Raw genomic sequence first — 17390 nt, 5'->3', positions numbered from 1 at the left:
AACTGCTTACCATATGGTGATTGTGCAGATTTTTTAATAAACTAAGAACTTTTAAAAAACTGAGGCAAAGAAGAGAAGTAACTGCTCAAATCACGCAGCTAGCAAGTGCCAGAGCTGGTATTTGAACCCATGCATCTGACCCCAAGCTCATGTACTTCCTTTGGCAACATGTATTAAAAGCCTTTAAAATATTCACTTTCTTTGACCTGTTACCAGGGAGAGACGGGCATCAGCACCCCTCACTCCCATCCAAGCTTGTTCCTCAGTTCTTGCCTCACTCTTGAGAGATGAATTCAACTGAGAGACAACACGTATAGTGGAAATGAGACAGCAAGTTTATTTATGAAACACATGCAAGCACAAAGCTGCAAGCAGGCACCTGGCTAGTCTGAATGCCCCATGTGTAAATGAAGTTGTTGGTAAATTTGTTCTATACTCTTGAGCAGAGGCTACAAGTGGGCACTCAGCTAATCTGAGTGCGCTGACTATTCCGGTTCAGGGGTTATAGACCTTAGTCAGCTTCTAGGTTCTCTCTTCCCCTTCCCCTTCTAATCTTGGGGATAATGTACAGCTACAAAGGCTTACTTTCTTAGCTAGTAAAGGATCTTTTTCTTAAGTGAAATTGCTACAGAGGCTCCCTTTCCCAGAACAGAGTCTCAAGGACTCCCTTCCTCCTGCACACTTTGTGATGTTCAGAACGCCTGGCAATCTTACGGGTCGCAACTCTGGACTGCCCAATCAATGGCCGAGACATGTCTCCCTCCTCCTCCCTGCCTTAGTTCGCTACCTATCTTACCTAACAGACGTCTTTCAGGAATTTAAAGAAAGGGGATGATCAGAGGTGTCAGAAATTTATATACAAAGATATTTATGAGAAAATAAAACTAGTAGCAACCAGCAGACAGTGGATGATTAATGGCAAATAAACTCATGAAAGGCTTTGACGAACACTGGAGAATGTCCAGGAAATGACGTGGCCCCAGGAGAAAGGACTTGGGGACAATGGAAGCCATGCAGGCTCATCCTGGGGTGGGAGGGAGGAATCTGCAGAGGCAGGGCCTGGGAGAAAGCAGAGAGCCTTTCTTGGGAGCGTGTGCAGGCCCTATTGCTATTTGGACGTGAGGAGGGGGAAGATATGGACTGGGCCCCAGTGGGTGTGGCTCGGTTGGTTGGGGCAACGTCCCCTTGAGGAAAGGTTGCATTGGGTTCCCCTCCGGTGCCTTCGGAAGGCAATCGACTGAGAGTTCCCTCTCACATCTATATTTCTCTCTCTTTCTCTGAAAGCAATGGGGAAAAAAAATGTCCTCGGGTGAGAAAAAAAAATTAATGTGCATATTAGGATGCCGGAGGACAGGAGAGAACTGGAGGACAGAGACGCAGAGCATGCGGAGGAGAACGTGGGAAATGCTGGAGGCCTAGCAGGCAGACCCCTAAGGAGCTGGACCGCACCTGCCCGGGGCCAGGGCGCCCACCCGCAGCAGCTTTAGAGCGACTCTGGAGGGAGGCGGAGGGAAGGGGTGTCAGAGGAGCGTGGGGTTTCCTAGACAGGAGCAGCGTCTTCACTCTGCAAACGCCGAGGACACAGCCCGAAGACCAGGGGCTCCGCTCGGCGAAGGGGTACGGTTGGAAGGAGGAGTCACGCGAGCTGTGGAGGGTCACGGTGAACGGAGGGCCGGGGGCACCGTGCGGGAGGGGAGGCGAGGCGTCGGGCCGCGCGCAGAGGCTTAGTGCTCGGGGGCCCCAGATCGGCAAGGCGGGAGTCAACTCAGATGATGCTGGGACTGCTCGGCCCAGCACCTGCCAAGTGTTCAGGAAAGCAGCGCCATGGCCCCACAACTTCCTGTACGGGAGTATTCCAGGTCTCCACCGCACAGGGTGGTCGGAGAATGACAAGTGTCCAGTGGCTGCGAGAAGGACTGATGGACGAGGTCCGGACTCGATGGGCGACGGCAGGACGAGTGGGGACCTCTGGGCTAATGGACGAGGGCCGGACCAATGTGCGAAGGTTTGACCTATCAGTGGGGGCTGGACCTACGGTCAGGGGCGGGACCGGCGGGCGGGGGAGGGTCCAATACTGAAGATGCTGGGCCATCCAGGACGCTGGGCTGGGCGGAGTCAGTGCCTTCCAGGAGCTGAGAGACCTACCCTTCGCTCTGGCAGGAAAGAGACTGGATTGAACGAGGCCATTAAAAAATTCCCCAGCTTCCTCCGCAAGGATCTGGGATCACACCCTTGGGGATGCCCGAGGGTCGCAGTTAAACCCACTTGCTTAGTGCTGGGGATTTGTAGCAGAGGATCCAAATCCAGGCCTCGGAGTTGCCGACACCACCGTCCCGCCCCCCCCTCCCCGCCCCCTGCCTCTCGTATTGGTCAGGTCGCTAGTTCGGCGCAGTTCTTGGAAGACCTGGAAAAGCGGAGTTTACCCAAGGAATAGGGTCCCCGCGTTGCTACTGCGCATGCTTGCGTCGTGACCCTTGCTTGAGGTGACTGTCACTATCAAGGCGAGGGCTGCAGGCACGGAAGCTTAGGGACTTGCTGAGGCTCAGTGGCCGGAGAGGGAGGGCTCCTCTGCGGTTGCTGACCTGCCGGTGCCTGGTAAGGACGGGCCACAGCGGGTCCGGAAGGGTCCTGGGTCCCCTGGCGGATGCGCCCCTCCCGGCAGGGGTCTTTCTTGGTTCCTAAGGGCTGCTGATCCTGGGAGTTTCCCCTGGCTCTGCGTCGCTGCGCTCAGGCCCCCTCCCTGTTTATCATCTGTGGTACGTCTCCTTTCTCCTCGCTCCTCCTTTTCCCAACCCAACCGACCCCGGGACGGAGCCCTGACAGACACCCTAAATCAGGGAGCCCCACATTGGCCTGCCTTTCCTTGACCCCACCCAGTACTTCTCCCCTCCCTGCACCCATCTTGAGCCCCGTCCCACCCTTGTGGCTCCAGAGGTCCCCGCAGGGATGGCAGAGAGTTGGAGGTGTGCAATATTGGGGCGGGCGACACACTCAAAGGCTTGGTCAGGAAGCAATGGAAATTACTGGAGATAATGGGAGCTGGGGCCATTTGGGCGCGGCACAGACAGGTGTGATGACAAATTACAATGGGTAAAGGACGAGTAAAAGTAACTAATATTCTGAGCCATGGTGATTAGGGGAAAGGCGGTGCCATGACACGAAATTCGCACTTTGGAGAAGCTCTTCCCTGCATACTATAGAGTAGCAGTTCTTGAGTTTTTTTGGATCACTGCTGTTTTGAAAATCTCCCTGTAAGGATATGTACCTGCACAGCTAAGCTGGCCCATCATCCCACCAACCATCCATTCACATCCCTCCATGAACCGCATGGGACAGTGATTATAGGGGGTGGGGGCAGCTGTCAATATCACTGGAAATTTTTTTTTTAAATCCTCACCCAAGGATGTTTATTGATTTTAGAGAGAGGGGAAGGGAGGGCACAGGAAGGGGGAAAGAGAGAGAAAAAAACATCAGTGTGAGAGAGAAACATCAATCGGTTGCCTTCCATATGCACGCTGGCTGGGGAATCGAACCCCCAACCTAAATATGTGCTCTGACAGGGAACTGAGTCAGCAACCTTTTGGTAAATGGGATGATGCTCCAGCCAACTTAGCCACCTGGACTGGGAACTTTTTATTTCATTTTAAAGACTTTTATTTATTCTTAGAGAGAGGGGAAGGAAGGGAGGGAGAAAGAGAGGGAGGGAAACATTGATCAGTTGTTGAACCCAGGCATATGCCCTGATGGAGAATCGAATCAGTGACCTTTCATTTTGCAGGACCACTGTGCCCAACCAACTGAGGTACACTGGTCAGGGCTCACTGGGAACTGTTTAAAACAACCACTTAACCTTTCACCTACCTGTTATTAAGAACCCCTGCTAAATTTACCACTATTCCTATTACACAGATGAAACCAACCCAGAAAGGGTAAGGGGTTTGCCCTCACGGCAGAGGACACAAGTGTTGATGGACATTGATGGTATTTCTCTCCCATAAGTATGAAGGTAATTCTGCTGATCCATCATCAGCCACCAGGCAGGGCTCCCACCTTTCAGAATCTCACCAGTAAGGTATTGGACCTCCCATTAGTTTCCTATTGCCTCAAATTACCACAAATTTAGTGGCTGAAAACAACACAGCTTTGTAACCAACTTACAGTTCTGGAGTTCAGATGTTTGATTAGGTCTCACTGGGTTAAAATCAAAGTGTGGGCAGGGCTGTTGCTTCCTGGGGACTCTAGGAGAGACCATCTATTTTTTTGTCTTTTCCATCTTCTAGAGGCCTCCAGCATTCCTTGGCTCAGGGCCTCCTCCACAGCCAGCAACACTGCATTTCTCTGACCCTGCTAACATCAGCGTATCTTTCTCTGACTCTCTTCTTCTGCCTCCCTCTCCTGCTATTTAGGATCCCTTTGACTGCACCCACGTGGATAATCCAAGTTAATCTTCTACTTTAGTAACCCTAATTCCATCTAAAAACTTCATTCCTCTTTGCTACATAAGGTAACATTCGCAGGTTCAGGGTTTGGGACCTGGACATTTTGGGAAGGCTGTTATTCTGCCTCCCAAAGATCTGATGATGTCTCAGAGGCTCCTGCCAGTTCTTAATATTGTGTGAGCCATCTTTAACTCCTGGCTCTCCTTTGTACAGACCAGTGTCATGGCAGCTGGTTGGGATAAGTGGAGACTGAGGCCGCAGCAATATAAAACCACCAGGTTACACAGTTATGGGGAGCATGTAAACTGAATGGAGTAAGGTAGCTGTTAAACCTTTTGATCTTTTTAATTTGTTTCTGCTTCACTTTTTTTTATCCTCACCTGAGGATATGCTTATTGATTTTAGAGACAGGGGAAGGGAGAGAGAGAAACATCAATGTGTGAAAGAAACATCAACTGGTTGCCTCTTGCATGCTCCAACTGGGGACCTGGCTGGCAACCCAGTCATGTGGCCTGACCCAGAATTGAACTAGTGACCTTTGGTTTCGTAGGCCGATGCTCAATCCACTGAGCCACACCAGCCAGAGCCTATCTTTAAAAAAAAAAAAAAAAGTTTTATAACCCCTGGTTGGTGTGGTTCAGTGGATTGAGCACCGGCCTAGGAACGAAAGGGTTGCAGGTTTGATTCCCAGTCAGGGCACATGCCTGGGTTGCAGGCCAGGTTCCCCGGTGAGGGGCACACGAGAGGCAACCACACATTGATGTTTCTCTCCCTCCCTTCCCCTCTGTTTAAAAATAAAGAAAGAAAATGTTTTAAAAAAGAGTTTTATAACTAGCTCTTACAGTTAAGTCTATGATCTATTTAAAGTTAATTTTTCATGTGGTGTGAGGAGGGAGCTCATCTTCATTCTTTTGTATTGGATATCTAGTTATTCCAACATTCCACATTTGTTGAAAAGTCTATTCTTTCCCCCTCATCAAGGGTCGGACTTAATCTTTACCTCCTGAAAGGGGAAGTGTTTACTTTTTGGAATTATTCATGAAGATTACTTGTCCCTTCTCCCCCATTTGTTTATTTATTCATTCAATTATTCATATCGGTGTGGACTTATGGAAATGTATTTATTCTTTGGGCTATACCCTGAGAACTTCCTCTGAGGTTCTGGATGAAGTTTTCTCTGTAACTGGCATTTCTCAGTTTAAGCCTCAGCTGCTCAGGGTGAAGCAGCTGAGGAATGTTGGATCTGGACCAGCCAGACTGGGTTCAAGTTTTGGCTCCGCTATCTCTGCTGTCCCGGGACACTTATTTAAGTCCCTGGGCCTCTCAGTCCTACCAGGGGCAGAGCAAGGGTGATGGTGACACTTGGAAGGAAGGTTGTTGGGTTATGTGTGGCACTGCAGGTGTGGACTAACGTCATGGGGTTTTTGTTCCCACCTCAGACCCCAGCCTGAGAACCAAGGACATGGCTCTGGGTGGGTCACTTTAATGTTGAACAGGGACAGGAATGCCAGAGGGGCAGGGTGTATCCTCTCTTTCTCATTTATTTTGAATTCTGGTTGTTTATATTAATCTTTACTTTTAAATGTTAATTACTTTCCCATTGTAAGAGTAGTTCATAAACATTACAATTTGGGGAAAATAATGGAAAATTAGAAAAAATTATAGAAAACTAGCAAAAAATGAAATCCCTCATTCCCACCACTAACATATTGATAAATTACTTTTTAGTTAGCTTTAGTGCATTTTTATATAATTTTTTGCAAACAGACTAGAAAGCACCTGCTTTTTAAGTTAAGAACAAGTCAAATAAAATTAGTACACACATGACAAATATGACTGGAATGGAGAATAAATAAAAGGAAAGACAAGTGGGTTGAGAGAGAAAGACACAAGACAGGGACCAAAGTTCTTGGTCTTAGTTTTTGTTTTTTGGAAAAATGCACAGTTGTTTAGCCTAGAAAAGATCATCTTTGCTAAATATGGTCATTGGACTTTCTTTCTAACGATGCTTTTTTTGTAAATCAGATGTAGACACTTTAAAGCCTTATATCCTTTTCCTTTGTCACCCCTTGTGTCCTCTCCTTTTTAAAAAGTATTTTTATTTATTTATTTTTAGAGAGGGAAAGGGAGGGAGAAAGAGAGGGAGAGGAACACCAATGTGTGGTTGCCTCTTCAGCGCCCCTCACTGGGTACCCGCCCCACAACCCAGGCATGTGTGCTGACTGGGAATTGAATGGGCGACGCTTTGGGCTGCAGACCAGAACTCAATCCACTGAGCCACACCAGCCAGGACTTTTTTTTTTAATCTTGGTAAAATGGTTCATTTTAAGGATGAACATCCCTATGTTTTGGTCTTCTAGAATACTGTTGCTAAAGGTTTAAATTGAATTTTCCACAATACAAGGGTGAATTAAATTGTGCTCTGGCACTTTATAAGGGTCTTTACATCTGGTCTCTAAGCTGATGGTTTCCACCTAACAAATGGAAAGAAAACAGGAAATACAATTATTTGAAAGCTTTGTTTGTAGCTATGAAAAATGTATGTAGAAAACAATGCAGAAATGAAAGCAGTTTGTGATAGGATGGTAGGATTATGCAGATTTACTTTTATTGTTTAATGTATTCTGTATAACTTTTTCAATGAAATGTTTCAAAATTTTAAAATAAACTCAATATAATCTATCTTATTGCTTTCCTTTGGTTAGAAAACTAAATCCAGATAAACTGTGTAGTGTCTCAGCAGTGTGGAAGAGCTGTTAATTGTGCAGGAATATGTTTTCAAACTGGTAGCTCTTGGATGGTGGTTTCCATGAGCATTTACCTTATTTTATTTTATTTTTTTATTTGAATGATGATCTAAAGAAAAAAAATTGTATAAGCCTATTCTGGCTCCCCGGATGACAAGCAGAGCTTTTGGAACTGTGGAGGCAGCTGTGCTAAGATCCAGCTGGCTTGAGGGCTCCTTACTGAGCAAACAGCCTCTAGTCTCATGCACAGGCCCTGTGTGTGCCTCCCTTCTGGGAGCATGCTCTTGGTCTGAATGTGATGGAAGGTTGGGATCAAGATATAGGGATACCACAAGCTATGATTTTTTAAAGATTTTATTTATTTATTTCTAGAAGAGGGGAAGGGAGGAAGAGAGGGTGAGAAACATCAATGTGTGGTTGCCTCTCATATGCCCAGACCAGTTCTCATGCACTGGAGAACTGGCCTGGAACCCAGGCATGTGCCCTGATTGGGAATTGAATTGGGGACCCGTCAGTTTGCAGGCCGGCACTCAATTCATTGAGCTACACCAGTGAGGGCGCTATTATTTATTGGGCACTTACCATGCTCTATGCCCTTTTGTGCTGACTTGTGCCTGCCCCCAAATTCATATGCTGAAGTTTTAATCTTCAGGACCTCAGAATGTGACTATATTGGAGATAGGGCCTTTAAAGAGGAAATTTAGGTTAAAATGTGTCATATTAGCTTGGCCTTGATCCAGTACGAACGGAGTCCCTATAAGAAGATATTAGAGTCCCTATAAGAAGATATTAGACTGTGAAGCTTCCGTCCAAGATGGAGGTGTAGGTAAATATGTTTTGCTTCCTCGCACAACCAAAAGAAGGATAACAACCAATTTAAAAACAAAAAACAACCAGAACTGCCAGATTATTGAACTGTATGGAAGTTCGAAAACCGAGGTGTTAAAGAAGAAACATTCATTCAGACTGGTAGGAGGGGTGGAGATGGGCAGCCACGTAGGAGAGGATGTGTGGCAAGGCAATGGCTGGTGGACCGGGCGGTCCCACGTTTGCATGCAGATAAACCAGGAGAAACTACTGGGAAGTGAGACAGACAGTGCAACCCAGGGTTCCAGTTCCAGGAAAAGAAAGCTTCAACAACCTCTGGCTGTAAAGTCTGTGGGGTTGCAGCGGTGGGAGAAACTGCCAGTCTCACAGGAGAGTCCTTTGGAAGGACCCATGGGGTCCTAAACATACACAAGCCCACCCATGCAGGAATCAGTACCTGAAGGGCACAACTCCCTTGTGAGTAGTGAGGGAATGACTGACAGTGGGGCAAGAGCTGAGCAAGCAGCATTGTTCTCTCTGACCCCTCCCACATACAGCACCACAACACAGAGATGTGGGTTGCCCCACCCCCAGCGAATACATAAGGCTCTGCCCCTTACAACATAACAGGTGCGCTTAGACAAAGAAATATGGCTCAAATGAAAGAACAGATCAAAACTCCAGAAAAGCAACTAAGCAACGAAGAGATAGCCAGCCTATCAGATGCAGAGTTCAAAACACTGATAACCAGGATGCTCTCAGAAATGACTGAGTATGGATACAAAATAAAGAAAGAAATAACCCTGGCTGGTGTAGCTCAGTGGTGAACTGAGCATGGACTGTGAACCAAAGGGTCACTGGTTCAATTCCCAGTCAGGCACATCCCTGGGTTGTGGACCAGGTCCCCAGTGGGGGCCATGTAAGAAGCAACCACACATTGATGTTTCTCTCCCTCTCTTTCTCCCCCGCTTCCCCTCTCTCTAAAAATGAATGAATGAAATCTTTAAGAAAAAAAGAAAGACTATGCAAAGTGAAATAAAGAAAAATATACAGGGAACCAAGAGCGAAGGAAAGGGAAGAGATCAATGATTTGGAACAGAAGGAAGAAATAAACATTCAACCAGAACAGAATGAAGAAACAAGAATTCAAAAAAAATGAGGAGAGGCTTAAGAACCTCCAGGACAACTTTAAATGTTCCAACATCTGAATCATAGGGGAAGAAGAAGAGGAAGAAGGAGAAATTGAAAGCTTATTTGAAAAAATAATGAAGGAAAACTTCCGCAATCTGGCAAAGGAAACAGACTTCCAGGAAGCTCAGAGAGTTCCAAAGAAGTTGGACCCAAGGAAGCACACACCAAGGCACATCATAATTACATTACCCAAGGTTAAAGATAAGGAAAAAATCTTAAAAGCAACAGGAGAAAGGGTGAGGGTTACCTACAAAGGAGTTCCCATAAGACTGTCAGCTGATTTCTCAAAAGAAATCTTGCAGGCCCTTCTTGGAGACACCTCCCAGGGCCAGGGACTCTGGTCTGCAGAGTGTCAGGGTGGAAAGGTTCTGGGAATCCTGGGAGGGTCAATGACCTGAGCCCACGTCCCCACTGTCTGTCTCGGATGCAGGGACTGTTACCCTGGACAAGGCACAGCAGGTGTCGGTCGTGTGAGGTTGGGCTCCGGATCTTCCTCAACTAGACTCCCAGCTCTGCTGCTTCCTGGCTGTGTTAGCCGCCCTGGCTTGGCTCAGTGTCCTCATCTGTAAACTGGGTCAGTAACAATGGTAAACTTTTATAACACGGGGGCTGAAAGGTTAAATGGAAAAACCGCTGAAACACTTGGCCCCATCCTCAGCACCTTCAGGCCTCGATTCGTAGTAACTCAGTGATCAGTATCTTTATCCCCCAACAGTGCTGCCCTCCCTGCCCCCCACCCTAGGGGCCCTGTGCTTGGCACATTTTACACTGGGGGCTGGGGGGAGTGAGATTTGGTTGGGGGAGGTGACACACTCACTGCTGCCAAGAGAGGAACTGGCCAAGCAGAAGCAGCTGCCCAGACTTCTCCGGCTGTGTCCAGGTCCGTGCCCATCCTGGTGCCCCGTCTGCCCAGTCTGCACCCCGGGGTCCCTTCTGAGCCCCAGGCTTCACTGATGGGGGCTGTATCCTCTCTTAGGACAGAGCCCCTGGACTGCCAGCTCCCTTGCCAGGGAGGAGGAGTAGAAGTCCATCCACTGGGGCCTGAGCGAGGCCTGGGGGACAGGCTGTTGGTCCCAGGATGCCTCTGCCTGAGCCCAGCGAGCAGGAGAGTGAGAGTGTGAAGGCCAGTCAGGAGCTGTCCCCTGAGTCTCCTGGGGCTGGCACTGATGTTATTCCTACAGCCCCCAAGAAGCCCAGGAAGTTCTCCAAACTGGTCCTGCTGACAGCCTCCAAAGACAGTGCCAAAGTGGCCACAGCCAAGCGCAAAGGAGTGCACTGCATCATGTCTCTGGGGGTGCCTGGCCCCACCACCCTTGCCAAGGCCCTCCTTAAGATCCATCCTGAGGCCCAGCGTGCCATTGAGGCAGCCCCCCAGGAGCCTGAACAGAAATGCAGGAAGCTGGATGCTGGTGAGGCCCTGGTCCCTGAAAGAAAAACTAAACAAGACCTCCCTGGGGCCAGAAATCCCCTGATACCTGGGCAACCAAGGTGATAGACAGGCTGGGTCGGCTCTGGAAAGAGTGTGCCTGTCCTGTGAATGTGTCTGTGTATGTCCTGCTTTTCACGATACATCTCAGTGTAAATCTCTGTGTGTTTGTAGCCTCCCTACATGTGTGTCTAGAGTTCTGTGTCTACATATGTGTTTGTCTGGGAAGGTGTGTCTGTGTATATCATTGTGTGTCCTTGTCCCTGGGACTATTTCTGTCCATGTCTGCTAGTATGTGTTTGCGTATTTATGTGTCTGGGGGTCTGTGTGTGCATGTTTCTGTGCAGAGTCTATTTGAGGCCCCAACTGGAATGCCCCCACCCACTACCCCCTCCACCAGGCTTGGTGCAGATGACAATGGAATGTAGAATCCTGAGGGATGCCTGGGGGAGAGGATGCCTAGTGGTTGGGAAGGAGATGAGCTGGGGTTTCTTTTCAACTGGAAGTGGGTCTGCCATGCCCTAAGAAGACAGAGAAAATAAAAGCCACAGCAGTTGGCTCTGTTTGCTGCCTATGAACAGGCAGCCCCCTTGGAGTTAGTCAGGGCACTTGGACTGGCAGCCAGTCTCGGGAAAGGGAAACTAAAGCCTCTTGGTTTCCATCATATGTAGCTGGGCAGTGCAGTTGACCCCACCTCATTGATGGAAATTTACAGGGGAGTGCTCTGAAGTCAGCGGGGAGCCCTACTGTTTCCCCAAGGCTAAGACTTCAGGGCTCCTGAGATTGGGGCACCCCAGCTACAGGCTGGGAGCTCACAGGGGACCTAAGGAACCCCTCACCTTCCATCCCTTGCTAGAAAGGAGCTGCAATCAGGGAGTTGGGGACCTCAGCTCCCCAGAACCTGGAGGCCCCGTTGCAGCACCCCCAGCTCACCTTGGGAGCACTTCTACCAGCCAGTTCTGGTTCAGGTGTCTCTGTGTGTCTACCTGCTTCCTGCCAGCCCTGGGGGTGAAGGTTGCCACCGCATGACCTGTTGGGCAGCAAGGCTCAGACAGGCAAGTTACTACCTTGAAGCCACCCGTTGATCGTGGCAGAGGGTGAAAGGGGAACATCTGGCTCAGAGCTCATGCTTCCTGCTTAACTCAGTGGGTTGGGTAATCTGCAGGGTCTTTTCTACCCTGTCTGAGACCTCTGTTTAGCCATTTCCCCAGATTCTGGAGCTACATGGGCCCCACTCCACTCATGCTACTGTGAGAATTAGAACAAAGCCACCCTTCCTCAGATGGAGAACAGAACAAGGACTGCCTCTCAGCCACACAGTGTCCCTTAGGCAGGCACTCCGGCAGTCAACAGCTCCCTCAGCCTGCTGCCCCATCTTCACCGCTGTACCTAATCCATACCTTCTCCACCTCTTGCTCCGCCCCAAGCCAGGAAGTGGAGAGAGCAGCAGGTTCCACATGCTCAGCCCATACTTGGTCCAGAGTTTCCTGGAAATGACTTTAGCAGCCTCGGTGGCCTTTGGGAGCATATCTCGAGTGGCAATTACTTCTTTAAGTCAGTCTGTGGAAACCCCCACCCCTCCCTTTTCCTCTGACACCAGCCTGACCCACCCCCTTCTCTTCCAGAAGGAAAAGAAGACAGAAGGTTGGCAGGGAGGCCTGCCCCCAGTCCTGCAGTGGGCGGGGAGGAGTCCTCTGTGGGGCCCAGCAAGGCCTCATAACCCTGACAACTGCAGGCGAAGCATCCTTGACGAGTGATGAATTTGGCTGTGACTTCTGGCTGGGGCCCTGTCCCTGGCTGATTTTCACTCTTAAACATCATGTAATGTTTTTCAGCTCAAGCGCAATTTACTTTTGTAAGCAGGGAAAAAAATATGAAAACAGAATAAAATAAGCTACATGCTAGATCCCATCATGAACAGGTTGTATAAATTCCAGGATTCTGGATCCTTTGAGGCCCAATTCCAACCACCCCCCATGCCCTGGGACCCTGCCCACCCTACCAGCCCTCACAGGGCCCTTCCCTGGGGCTGCCTGGTTTGGGCTATCTCTCAGCCCTGGGGTGGCTCTCGGGGGGCCTCCATCCCTCATAACCTCATACCCTGGGGCACTTTCAGTCTGGAAAACCAGCCGCTGGCCCAGAGACTAGGTGGGGTCCCTGAGGTTCCCCTTCCTTCTGCCTTGGCCTGAAAGTAGGCAGTGGGACCTCTAACCCTGATCCTCTAGGAATCTTGTCCAGCCCCTCCCTGACTCTCCTTCCATGGTTGTTCCCTTGCTGGAGTGTCAGCCTGTTCCTGTGGGACTCCCAGGCAGCCACACGGGACTGACAGCCCCCTGCACAGGGTCCCTGCAACAATGGCAGCCCAGGGTTCTACTGAGGAGGGGGTGGGCAGGCAGTGCAGGGGTAGGAACCGTGGCAGAGGTGTGCGGTAGGTACTCCCATCATGCTCCTCCCAGGAGGTTTTGTGGGCTGAGGGGGATAACCAGGACCCTGAGCCCCACCCCAGCCCCTGGGAGCTGCCCCTGCTGGAGGAGGAGGGGAAGAAACACAGTTTGCCTTCACTGGAAGTCAGGATCCCCCAGAGCTCCCATGGGGAAGGTTTCCGCCCCAGTTGCTTCACCACATGTGGCCTCATCCTTTGAAAACTGCTACCGGACACAAGAAATGGCTTATTTTTTAAATGTAGGGTTTAGAGGCCTTGTGTAATCCATAATCAGTATCTATTGACGCCCTCTCAGGAGAGGGAGACACTTAGCAGTTTCCTTGCCCGCTCTCCATTTTACTATTTTATTTTTATAGCATGTTTGTTTATAATATTTGTATTCTATAATCGTAATTTGAGGTGTTCTTTTGTCTTAATTCTATATTTAAATAGATTCCTCTTACCCTCCAATTCCGCCTTTCCTCAGTTCTGAGTCATCCTTTCAGTGGGCTTTGTCTGATGGTAAGAATGCAGGGGGAATTGCTCAGGGCCTAATGTGTGACGGTGGAGTGCCACTAGAGAAGCAGCAGTGGAAAAGAGGATGTGAGGAGAGGGAGCAGGCAAGGCGTGACTTCAGCCTCTCAGCCTGATGTCCAGGCAGGCCCAACCTGGGTGGGTCAGAGAGGATTAACCCTGGCCCACCCACTCCCTGAACTTTAGAGTCACATTGTTGACCCCTCCTGCTATTATCAGGGAAGCCTCAAGCTGGGTTCTTCGGTCCCCAGTGAGGGGCCTGGCTGACTTGGTGGCCACTGGAGGCTGCTTGAGGGCACAGCAAGGACCCACCTCCCTCCTGAGTGGCAGGTGGTGTCCATTGTCTGTCTGCAAGGTGTTCAGTACCATGAGGCAGGAAGCTACTGCTGAGCCAGCTGGGAGCACACTCTGGGGCCAGTAGTGTCAAGATTTCCTTTATTTTAAGACATTTCAAACTTCCATAAAAGTTGAAGGAACAGTGCAGGTGACATGGTGTAGCCCTCACCTAGATTCACCCTCGTCTCTCCCTCTTTCCCTCTACCTGTCGGTCCAGAGTGGGGTGCCTGGGATCTGGGTCACAGCTCTGGACTCCCAGGGCTAGACAGGAAACATGGAGCTATCTGACTTGTAAGTTTATGAAAGCTGACCAGGAGAAGGCCAGGTACGCCACAGCATCTGACAGGGTTCTGACTTGGTGGGCTCAGGGAGACCCTTAGAGGGAGCTGAAGGGTGAGGAAGGTGGGCCTGAGAGGGTTAAGTGTAGGGCCCAGAGGGAGCAGGGCAGGAAGACCTGGAGGCAGGCATGGTAGGCAGGTGCTGGTGGCTCAGGGCCTGGAGTCCAGAGTGAGGGTTTCAGATTTATCATGGATATTGGGAGTCAGGGGAAGGATTCATGCAGAGAAGGGACATGGTCAGCATCATTACACAAAACTCCCCCAAGCGCCATTAGGAGGGACTGGTAGGGTCTGGAAAGCCGTTGAAGAGGCCCCACAGCCTGGGTGAGAGGAGAGGGAGGGGAGGTAGCTGAGCCAGGCTTAGTGACAGATGGTTTTGCTGGGGGACTGGGCATGAGGGAGAGAAGACTGACCTGCCCAGCTGAGGGGTGACAGTGTCACCTACCAGGAGGAGAAGGGGCAGGGGAAGTGACCCATTCTGGTTCCACGCAGTTGGCATTCTGCCGGATGATTTCGTTCCTGTGAGGAGAGTGGTTCCCAGGAGTGTCCAACGAAGCAGAAAATTCTCAGAGGTCGAAGATGACGCTGCCAGCTCCTACTCGGTGTGTGGGAGGGTGGTGCATTAATTACGGTGGGGATGAAAAGTGAATAGGATGATCACACATTTCCTTTTTAAAAAGAGCTTTTATTCATCTTCAAACTAAAATAAAAGGTAATTCATAGTCATTGAAAAATAGAAAATAGACGATGAAAAAATATTACAAACACATTTTGTAACCCACCATTTATAATCCATATGTTTCATATTCAGAAAATTGAGATGATACAGCTCATACGTTTTCTTAATGATTTTCTAACATCCTTTTACTAACTGCACAGCACACCACTGCAGGGATGGGTTTGTCCAGTCAGTTCTGACTGCGGGAGTATCCCAATTGTTTCTACATTGCTAACAATCTTTTAAAGTAGCAATTTGCAACCTTTTCCATCTCATGGCACACAAAAAACTAATTACTAAAATTCTACAGCACACCCAAAATTATATGTTTTTTGCCAGTCTGACAAAAACAAAGCTCGAATTTTGATTCATTCACACTGCATGGATGTGTTGCTGTTGTGATTTATCTGACAATCTAAGGGAACAGAGGTCAGTGCCCCTCAATAGTCAGGCACTGCAAAGTTCCTGTGGCACGCGGGTTGAAAATCGCCGTTTTTAACAGCCTTGGGCTTTCCTAGGACAAAGCTTTCATTGGCAAACCTCATTGAAGTGAGGTTGCCAATGAATACCGAACTGTCCGACATTCTTGCAAGCACCTGGTTCTATCATTAAAAAGAAAAAATAGCACCCTCCACTTTCCTCTTGTACGCACAGCTTTTATATGTTTTCTCCTGGGGGGTGAGTTTCCCTTGGTTGCTTTCGAGAGTTCGGGAGAACCTTTGTGGCTGACCCTCCTGGCAGCGCCCCGCCCCTCACGTAGGGGGCGCAAGCTGACTCAGCGGCGATCCAGGCGCCTCGCTTATACCTGGGCTGTGAGGGCCGCCAGGTGTGCCGTTTTTCGGCAGTGTCTGTTTATCCTACTCTACGAACCCAAGACGCACGCCCAGACACATCAGGGATCCGGCACCGGCTCTAAAGTGCCGTCTGCAGGGGGAGATGGTGGGCGATTGACCGGAGAGGGACCGCTACCAGGAGAATGCGACTGCCATCTTCCCACCCTAAAGTCTAGCACAAGTTATAGGCAACGCTCCTTCCTATTTTATTTCCCCATAGCACGTACGTCTTTTTCTTTTAATTAAAATTTTACTTTTCAACTACAGTTTACATACAATGAGCCTGTACTACTTATAACAGACCATCAGCTCAGTGTTTGCATCTATTGCTTCCTGCCCATCCCTAATAACACAAGCTCCACATCACTAGGGCGGGGAGCTTTGTTGATTTTGGTCCCTGAGGTGGCAGGTGTGGAGAACTGGAAGGTGGGCAGGCTGAAAGGTGCGGAGTGCGAAGGGGTACAGGACTGGGAGTGCAGGTGGAGAGCAGAGATGTGGAGCTTGGAGAAGCTTAGGAGCGAGAAAGACGTGGAGGATGCGGGGAACGGGGCAGAGCACTGAAATTGTCGAGGGTGGGAAAGGGTGCGGGAGAACGCTTTAGTTTAGACGAAACAGACTCCGGGATAGGACTCGCGGAGGATTCGGAGAATAAGGGAACCAGGAGCCGGCGGGAGGACCAGCAGTAGGGCCCTGCAGGATGTGGACATCCACTCGCCTGGCTCCAGGGGGCGCTAGAGCAGCTGCTTTAGAGCGACAAGCAGGAGAAGGGGAGGGCGGTCTGAACAGCGCGGAGTTCCCTACAGAGGAACAGCGTCTTACTCCACAAACTCCGAGGCCGAGGACGCGCAGCTAGAAGACTGGGAGCTCTGGCTGGCGAAAGAGAGAGAATGGAGGAAGGGGTCCCCCAGGGCTACGGAGGGTCGCGGTGAACGAGGTCCCGGGGACCGAGCGGGAGGAGAAGCTAGTTGTCCGGGCGACAGGCAGTCGCTTCGCCTCTGAAGCCCCTCAGGCTTTCACCAGCTAAGTGTCTAGGAAAGCAGTGCTGAGGCCCCTCAGCTCCCCACGCCAGATCAGTTCTGGTTCCCACATCACAAGGGGGTCGGAGAATGACAAGTGCCTAGTGGCTGTGCGAAGGACGACCACTGCACCTATGGACGAGGTCGGGACCAAGGGGCCAAGGCTGGACCGGACCCATGCGCGAGGGAGGGACCAATGTGAAATAAATGCTTTCCTATCCGGAATATTTTTGTTTGTTTGACGTTTTACTTTGACATAATTCACACCTACGGAAAAAATTCAAGAAGTGTTCAAAGCATTCCCATGTATTCTTCACCCCCCAAATGTTAGCAATGATGCCAGCCACAGCAGCAATATTGATAATAGTTAGATTTAGAAAAGAAATTTCCAAAAGAAAAATAAATTATGTAGTCAACCATGTGTAAAATTAGCTTACATATTTTTACTAAAAGAAATTTCCCTTCTCCCCTATTTACTTATTTACATCATGCCAACTCATGGATTCTTATTTTATTCAATGTTATAGTCCATTATCATTTATTTTGAATCTCAAATTGGCCCACGTTGGGGCGGGGTCATTTG

General features: G+C 49.5%; 1 protein-coding gene across 3 annotated transcripts; it reads left to right on the top strand.

Annotated features, from left to right (window-relative positions):
* Positions 1-2480: 2480 nt before the first annotated feature.
* FLYWCH2 (FLYWCH family member 2) lies at positions 2481-12516 on the top strand. Of its 3 annotated transcripts, none has more exons than XM_045820651.1 (4): positions 2481-2595; positions 9615-9758; positions 10161-10593; positions 12236-12516. In XM_045820651.1, exons 3-4 carry the CDS (start codon positions 10263-10265, stop codon positions 12328-12330), a joined length of 426 nt encoding a protein of 141 aa, XP_045676607.1. In that variant the 5' UTR covers positions 2481-2595; positions 9615-9758; positions 10161-10262; the 3' UTR covers positions 12331-12516. The 3 variants fall into 3 exon arrangements, with proteins under 3 accessions (XP_045676607.1, XP_045676609.1, XP_045676606.1); XM_045820650.1 differs by lacking the exon at positions 2481-2595 and adding an exon at positions 2605-2756; XM_045820653.1 differs by lacking the exon at positions 9615-9758 and having other exon boundaries at positions 2486-2595.
* The last annotated feature ends 4874 nt before the right edge of the window (positions 12517-17390 follow it).

The sequence above is a fragment of the Phyllostomus hastatus genome, unplaced genomic scaffold (assembly GCF_019186645.2).
Source record: "Phyllostomus hastatus isolate PE091 unplaced genomic scaffold, TTU_PhHast_1.1 phas_scaffold_442, whole genome shotgun sequence".
Taxonomy (NCBI): domain Eukaryota; kingdom Metazoa; phylum Chordata; class Mammalia; order Chiroptera; family Phyllostomidae; genus Phyllostomus; species Phyllostomus hastatus.
Note: the sequence above shows the minus strand (reverse complement) of the source record. Positions and strands in the feature narration are given on the sequence as shown.